At 42.6% G+C, this 7930-nt stretch overlaps 1 protein-coding gene and 1 non-coding gene across 8 annotated transcripts in view; both read right to left on the bottom strand.

The window, feature by feature from the left end:
- Nucleotides 1–257: 257 nt before the first annotated feature.
- Nucleotides 258–7930, bottom strand: part of CHD8 (chromodomain helicase DNA binding protein 8) — a 64466-nt gene continuing 56793 nt past the window's right edge. For 6 of the 7 annotated variants that reach the window (XM_045288221.1, XM_045288224.1, XM_045288223.1 and 3 more), the window contains exons 31-38: nt 7420–7628; nt 6597–7316; nt 6237–6388; nt 5658–5960; nt 4467–4580; nt 4096–4275; nt 3607–3723; nt 258–1204 (exon numbers count right to left, since the gene is read on the bottom strand). In XM_045288221.1, coding sequence (XP_045144156.1) covers nt 671–1204; nt 3607–3723; nt 4096–4275; nt 4467–4580; nt 5658–5960; nt 6237–6388; nt 6597–7316; nt 7420–7628 — 2329 coding nt within the window. In that variant the 3' untranslated portion in view covers nt 258–670. The remainder of the gene's footprint in view (nt 1205–3606; nt 3724–4095; nt 4276–4466; nt 4581–5657; nt 5961–6236; nt 6389–6596; nt 7317–7419; nt 7629–7930) is intronic. The other variant, XM_045288225.1, reaches the window with a different exon arrangement.
- Nucleotides 4774–4883, bottom strand: LOC115868870. The gene has a single exon (XR_004045834.1). It is a non-coding gene; the product is annotated as a small nucleolar RNA U6-53/MBII-28 (small nucleolar RNA).

The following is a 7930-nucleotide window of genomic DNA, read 5'->3' as shown; positions in this document are numbered from 1 at the left end:
TGATTCCTCCTCATGGGTCTCTTCCAAAAACCTAAGCGTTTGACTATGGGACATTTTTGCCTACAACTCAACCCAAATTATTCTTCCCTTTATACACACTGTAGAGTACACGACTGGTCCGCCTTAACCAAGATAACATAAAATGAACAAGATTATAGTTTTAGGGGAAATGGTATAGAAATTACCCACCATGAACATTGGTTCTTAAAATTAATATTTATATTGAATTTGAGCAAATATAGAAGGGAAGAGTGGAAAAGGATTAACTTAAATTTATTAATGCCAAGGGGAAGGAAGGTAACAGTTCCTGACCCTCCAGCTGCATCCACAGTTCGGCCAGGAACAGGCTCTGCCATGAGGCTCGGGCCAGCGCTACAGTCTGTGGTTAATGGAGGTGTCTAGGGAGGGGTGAGCGCACCAGCTGCTCGGCTCCTTTCCTTCCCCAGAAATGAGGAAGTAGTCTGTATTTTAGGAGTTCCCCTGCCCACCCAATCCTCTCAAATTTGGGAGCAATCAGGTACAAGGTTTTGTTTCTTTTTTTCTTCCTTCCACCTCTTGGAGTCCCAGGTCTCCCCACTTCTTCCCTGCCCCTCCCACTTTTCCAAAGTCCAAGGGCCAGAGTGAATGAAAACACGGCAGCCACCCAAGCAATGGGAGTAACGCTGGGGCTTCAGTCATCAGCATCATCACTGGAGTCTGAGTTGGCTGGCATCATAGGATCATCAATGAGTGAGAAGTCCCTTTCTGAGCTATCGTAGCCCTGAGATAAATCATCATCTTCCTCATCGTCATCATCGTCCTCAGGTTGCAGTGGTGGCAACCGCAAGGCAGCGCCAGAGGTGGTAGTAGCTGGTGAAGAAGGGTAGCCAGTGGCTCTCAGGCTTGGATGGTGATGGTGGTGAGGGTGATGAAGCATGGTGCTAGAGTCTACATGAGGGGATGATGCTGCACCACCCATCACAAACGGCATAAAAGGCAAAGATGCAGAAGTAGCACTGCTGTGACCCAGAGATGACACCGACTGCAGGCCACTACTGCTGTGCTGGAAGGTGTTATGCAGAGATAGGGACCCAGTGCCTCCACCTTGCATGAGGGCCATCATCTTCGAAAGGTCTGGTCGCATCCTGCGGGCCCTTTTCTTACTGCTCTCTGGTGCAATAGGCCCAGGCAAAACCCGGTTGAAAACAGTTTCAGCGTGGTGACCCTGAGAGAAGGGAATAAAGGAAGAAAGTAAAAAAGGAAAGAAAAAGGAAAGCTAGCCAAACAAGTCAACAGAGTTCTAGTTTAGACTTTTCAAACCACTTCTTAGGTATTTGAGACTGTTAATGTTTACAGGAACAGATAAGCCTCACCCCCCCCACCCCACCCCCACCCCCATCCTTTGCAGGAAGATTTGTGAGTTTGAATCACTGATCCTGGGGGTTTGCAGCCCAACACATTACCCACTCTGCCATCCTGGCTCCTGAAGGCACAACAAGTATGACCAGACTAGGTGTGAAGGTGGTCATAGGGTGCAGAGCTGGATTCTCAGCTGGTTGAAGCACTCTATTGTTGTGTGATAGTGATCTCAGGTAACAAGGAGTTTTTGCTTTTTCCATGACTATATTGGAACCCTTACTCCAGATCACCATCTTACAAATGCTTGCTGCCTTGGTTAATAAGGGGTTTGGGTAAGAGCACAGAAAAGAATTCACTAAAATGTATACTGTCAACAGTCTGCTTATGTGATCTTGCCATATGAAATTCATCAACACTACACTGGCATCCATAGTCTTAGTCCCCATTGTTATATCAGAGAACTCAGATTATGACTTTCGAATATCGAGAACACTGAAATGACTCACCAAATTTAATATTTTTCATAATGATGAAAGACTTAAGCCAGTTTGTTTTTTTTTAATTGCTTCTTTTAGATCAGCAGTTCTCAATCTGTGGATTGCAACCCCTTTGGGGGTTGAACAACCCTTTCACAGGGGTTGCCCGATTCACAACAGGAGCAAAATTACAGTGATGAAGTAGCCAAGAAAACAATGTTATGGTTGGGGATCACCACCACATGAACTGTATTAAAGGGTCGCGACATTAGGAAGGTTGAGAACCACTGCTTTAGATGTTCTGATGACGAATTCTGGTTAAATTCATGGAACCAAATGGAACCTTTCCCATTATTTTTAGGGCGTGTTTTCTTATTGGCCTAAGCCTAACACTAAAGACACGCATTGAAAGTCAAACAATGGGTAACTGAGTCTCTGGATCCTGTCTTAAACCTAACACTTGACATGAGAATAAGCCATTTTGACCGGGAAAATTTTTCTATATTGACAAGCTTTTAGAATAAAAGTATGAACTATAAAAGCACCTAAGCTTCTGTAGGTCCAAGTAGTAATGCAGTGCTAAATTCAAGTTAACGTTGCATTAAGAATTCTGTATTTGTCATGCTACGAGTTCTTATCATTCTCATCAAAGTAAAATTAGGTAATATTTGAAGAGTACCCTTTTTTTGATGCTAAATTCAAGACAGGGCACCAGCCTTGCCTTCTAGCCATCAGCGTCCCCATCCCAACTTTTTGCTTATTACACAATTGGTTCCATGGAGCCTAAAAGGGGTTTTAGGATTTTTTCAGTGGTAACATATGACAGCTACTTTCATCAACATAACAATAATATATAAGCCTTGTAAACTCACATAGCATATGCAAAATAATTTTATCCTTGGAATTTGTTAAACACAAAAGATAATGTTCATCGGAACTTAGTTTTAAGAGATAATATCATTTGGTTTAAAAAATGATTTAGGTAAAACTATAAAGGAATGATTAAATAATTCAGTATACATAAAGTACTAATCCATCCTAAGTGACTGCCTTACTAAAACCAAACCATAATTCATATACATTTAAAAACATACAACTATATATAACCAACGAAAAGGCAGCTAAGAGAAACTTCTGCACTTCTATTTTGGGAGAAAAAGGAAGCAACTGAGAACCTAATATATACAAAATCGTCTTTAACCATGGTGAAAACATTAACTACATTTGAAATTTATAGAATAAAGAGCTAAATTGTCAGTAGAAATTATAAAATAAGCCTTTTCTTGTTATTTTTACTGGCATGCTATTAGTGCTCAACTCTCAACATGTTGGGAAATCCCATGGCTGTTTTCCTTTTTAGCCCCCCCCCCCCATCAGTCCTAAAATAAATAAGAATCATAAAAATCATACGAGACTAAAATTTTAATTTTGCAGAATGTGAAAACAAAGGTTAAAGAATTGACCCAAAATTTCTTATTCAGGAGAAAAGCTTGGTAAGGCCTAAAGGTTCTTTCCAATATATTTTATATTTTAGTATGATAGCATTAAGTGTATTAAAGTTAGTTTTAAGAATTTTATGTTCTGGAGATGAAGGTACCATAGGGCTGGAAAAACACCAACAAAATACTGAAGTTTTAAAAAAACAAAACAAAAACTTAAGTTTCGTATTTGTGAATTGCTCTCAAAAACATACACTGAAAGATCAATAGTATTAAATTCCACTTATATCTAGGATGAAAAGCCTTGTAATATCATATGAAGGAAGGGAAGCAAGTAGTAATGTTTCACTCACCTTTTTTCCATTCCTAGAGTTAGTTCTCTGTACTGGTTCCATTCCCAAACAGTTCAACTCTGCCTTATTATTTTTTTTACATCTCTGCCATTTCTGTTTTCTGCGATCCTCCATGTACTACAATAGAACAGTGTTAGTTATTCTACAGGAGGCATTAAAAGCTTCTCTAAAGTAATCAAGTTACATGTATATTTTCTTTGGTAAAAAGTGCTTACTCCAAAGGTCCTAGTGGAAAAATGCTAACAAGTGGGTCTTTAAAAAAACAACAACTAGGTGGTTTATTTAATATCTTAATGGTAAATATATACATAGCTTTTAAGAATTGCTTTTAATATTTATTCTGATTCTCACAAGTGTGTGAGGCAGGAAAATGGGGCATTAAACCCTTATTTTGCAGGCGTAGAAACAACAATGTAACATGGCATGCTTTCTTCCTTTTGCACAGCGTAAATACCTAGAGAATGACTGCTGGATGGAACCGCCACTCACCGCTAGAAATCGGGGATCGACAGCAAACTCTGGATGACCCTGTAACCACATCTCCAGTTCAGCCCGGCGAGGGGCATCCTCACCCACCAGCAAAGTACCATCCACCTTATTGATGACAGGGATCCGAGTCTCCAGGTCCACAGCAAGGTGATTAGGCTCTTCCATGCACTCCACCTCCAGCTGCAAACCCAGAATCCACCCCCATGAGCACAGACTCTTCTTTGGGGCAGGGAGGGAGAGGGAGCAGAGTGCCATTGGGAGCTATAAAGTAACTCTGGTATCTTCTAGTCCCTGATCCCAACTGCCTTTATCAATTACTGGGAATAAGAAGAATATCTAATCAGCATGTTAAAAAACTTCCCACTACTCACCTCCACTAGCTTCTTTCTGCTTCCCTTCTTCTTATGAAATAGTGGATGTCCATCTCCCATTACGCCATTAGCCATTAACTTGTGCTTCTGGAATGTTAGCTTCAACCCTTCCTCCTAGAAAGATGCCGCACATACCCACATTCATCATCGTGCGGCACAGGTTTTTAAAGTGCTGAGTAAATCTTGGGCTACTAGTGATCCTCTTGGATCAATGATGGTGAGAAGGAAAGCCACCTGACTTAAGAAGGGTAGAAGTAAGAAATTAATGAGCCTTGCATACATTTTCCTTAGACTTTTTTAACCTAATGCCCCTCAGAGAGATGCAAGAGAAGTAGAATGTACCTCAATAACACCCAATGCAGGGTAAACCACCCCCACATGGTGTCTCAGTATTAGCATGGCAACTCATCACAGGGGCAAATTCTTGATATTGCTGTCATACTACTTTAAGTACATAGCCAGTTAACAGGGCCCAGCAGGCCACAGTCCTGGGGAGGTAAAAGAGGTGGCCTTGTGGGTTAGGCATCAGACTGCTATCTGTAAGGTCAGGGGCTCAAACCCACCAACTGTTCCTTGGAAGCAAGATGAAACTGTCTGATTTAGGGACTCAGAAACCTTATATAGGGTCCCTACGAGTTGGAATCAAACTGATGGCGTGATTTGTTGTGTTTTTTTTACACACAGGTACGTGAGAAGCAAACACAAGTGGGGGCACTTTGGTTCGACCACAGATGTGAATCATTTTGTCCTCTGAATACACTGGGAAGGGGATTACTATAGATGGTTAGATTAAAATTGAACACCTTCCCACCTGTTTTCCCCTTTGACTTGTTGTTCTTCTAGTTGTGAAAGTTTCCATCTTTTTATATAAAATTTTTCAAAAGTAAGACTGATGTGTTTCCAGTAGGAATGACTTTAAAAAAAATTTAATATGGCCCACAATACGTAAATAACATGATTTTTAATAACTTGATTTTAGTTTTTATCCTTCAGTGTTTTTTCAAAACTAATCTCTGCCTATTAAAAAACCTGTGCTCTCCCCTTCACAGTTCCACGGACATTTAAAGGCCACCATGAATTAGAGCTGACTTGATAGCAACTGTTTGGTGAGGTATCATTTGTAAATTTAGCTAGCCAAATTAGTTTGGTATGCTCCATCCTTCCTTCCCAATGCCTAAATGCTGTTCTTACGTCTTTGATCTGCACGGTAAACTCCTTCTCATCCATGCCTCGGCGAAGTTTGGTGAACTGGGCTGCTGCTGTGCTAACTGCAGACGCTTCCTCCTCTGCCATGGAAGCTGCACTGCTACTTCGTGGTGTGGGGACTGGAGAGTCCCCATATTCTCCTGGGGTCACTGAGGGACTGTCTAGCAAGTGGTTGGTTGGCCCCAAGATTCCTCCAGTTGCCATTTCCTGGCTCCGACGACTGGAAGGCCACTTCCCTGAGAGTACAGCCTGGCAGACAAGGTCAATGCGGTTTATCAGGACACGATCCTGGATTGGGAAAGAGAAATAATACTGGTGTTAGGGCCTGAGAACCAGAGATCCTGTAACAAACAATACTGCGAATGTTACCAGTATGGGTAAGATTCCTAAGATAAAAAGGACGGATAATCTAAACTATCAAGTAACTGGGAAGAATTCTATGGAAAAGCATATAGCACTAAGCACCTTGACTACAGAAAACCAGAATTTACTGTTCCTTGGTCCTTCTGTGTACTGTTACATTACATTTCTGGATTCTCAAGTTTCCAGGAATGAGGCTATTACCTTGGGCCACTCAGAGGCTCGTTGTCTTTCCTGAAGCAACAGAAGCTCTGGAGTCATTTGCTCTCCGTCTTCATTTGGGAATCCATCTTGGGACATAGTGAGGGACAAGAGACTCTCTTCATCATAGAGCTTTGTGCGGGGCCGGTCAGCAGCTGGAGATCACACAGAAACGGAACAATGAAGTTAACATAGGAACGGTATTACATGGGTTACGAGTGAAGGCCCCCAAAATAGCGTAACTTTTTGGACATTCTATCAAATCAAAATCTTGGGTCTCAGAGGATGCATTTAAAAAATAAAGGAAAGAGCACAGAAGAGGAAAACAGGTAAGAGGGCCAACTGCTTGTCACATGCACTCACTTAGCTTTGCTTCTTTCTCGTCCTCACTCTCATCAGTGCTGGAGCTGGAGCTGGATGAGGATGAGGAAGAAGAGGATGATGGTGACAGCTTGCTCAAGTCCAGCTCAGAGTCTGAATCATCCTCGTCTTCCAGTTTGACTGGAGGAACACTCCGGGAGACCAGAGGTGTAGTATCAGAGGAGGTTACTCGCATCTCATAGTCTTGTGGGGTTGGCTGGCTCCTGGCCACCACCTCGTGCTCTAGCTTTAAGGTCAGACTCTCCAGACTGGGGACCTGGGCAGCTGTTTCCTCAGGTAGCTTTTCAACAAGAGCATCTTGGCGCAGGGGCAGTGGTGAGGCAGTGCGCGAGGTATATTGCTGCTGCAGCAGTGGAGTAGAGCAGCGTGACAGGGATGGAGCAGGTGCTCCTGCCTGCTGGTTCTGCATATAACTCATACGGGCAGCCAGAAAAGAGAAGTCTGGGTCCTGCATGATGTTGCAGTCTGTTTGGCTCACCCCATGGCGGGCTGCGCCTTGTAGAAGCTCCCCATCATGTCGAATAGGCTCCCACCATTTGGGCAATTCAGGACCTGGAGGCTGACATAAAGACAGCCTGTCTTCCAAAAGAGGATGACACAAAACCTGTTCCCGTAACCGCCGAAGCAATTCAATACGGTAGAGAGTCCGTGAGGCTCTCTCTTCAGTGATGGGCTCAATAAACAGATTAGGATCTGGGGGTTCTGTAAGACACAGAGATGAAAGGAAAAATGAACAAAGAGTTGGTTCTAGTGTTGGTTTTGTTACCATCCGTTCCCAGTCCTAAAATCTCCAAGTCTTGCTTACCATCACCAGCTGCTGGGGGAAGACGGCACACCTGGCGGCACATGGCCACAAAACCATGGAAGTACTTGGTAAGGCTTTCATCTGTTTTTTTATCCAGTCGAGCAAAAGTGCGGAAACGATCCCAATGAAACTGCATGGTGTCAGGGTCATATTCCACACCAAAGGTAGACACAACTCTATAGAAATCAGTTTGTTCACGCCTTGTCCATCTAAAAAGCAAAGAATATTAAATGAAAGCAGTGATCAGGAGACCACAGGATAACGGGCTACTCAGTAGCGTTGCTTGGAATATACATGACCCAAGAATAACAAAATTGAATGTAGACAAAAACAACCCAGAAAAACCTAAGGCACTAAAAAGTAGCAAGTTTAGGAAGAAAATAATACAAATAATGAGAACTACATAGGAGACCTAGCTTCCTAGATATTTTGGTTGTGCACCTTAAGTGAGGTTTTGTCTTAAAGGATAACACTTCGTGGAGCACATCCTGGCCCACCAGGCCTTGAGGAC

This window comes from Echinops telfairi, unplaced genomic scaffold (assembly GCF_000313985.2).
Source record: "Echinops telfairi isolate 266 unplaced genomic scaffold, ASM31398v2 ScPeMD7_18;HRSCAF=68, whole genome shotgun sequence".
In the NCBI taxonomy this organism is placed as follows: Eukaryota; Metazoa; Chordata; class Mammalia; order Afrosoricida; family Tenrecidae; genus Echinops; species Echinops telfairi.
Note: the sequence above shows the minus strand (reverse complement) of the source record. Positions and strands in the feature narration are given on the sequence as shown.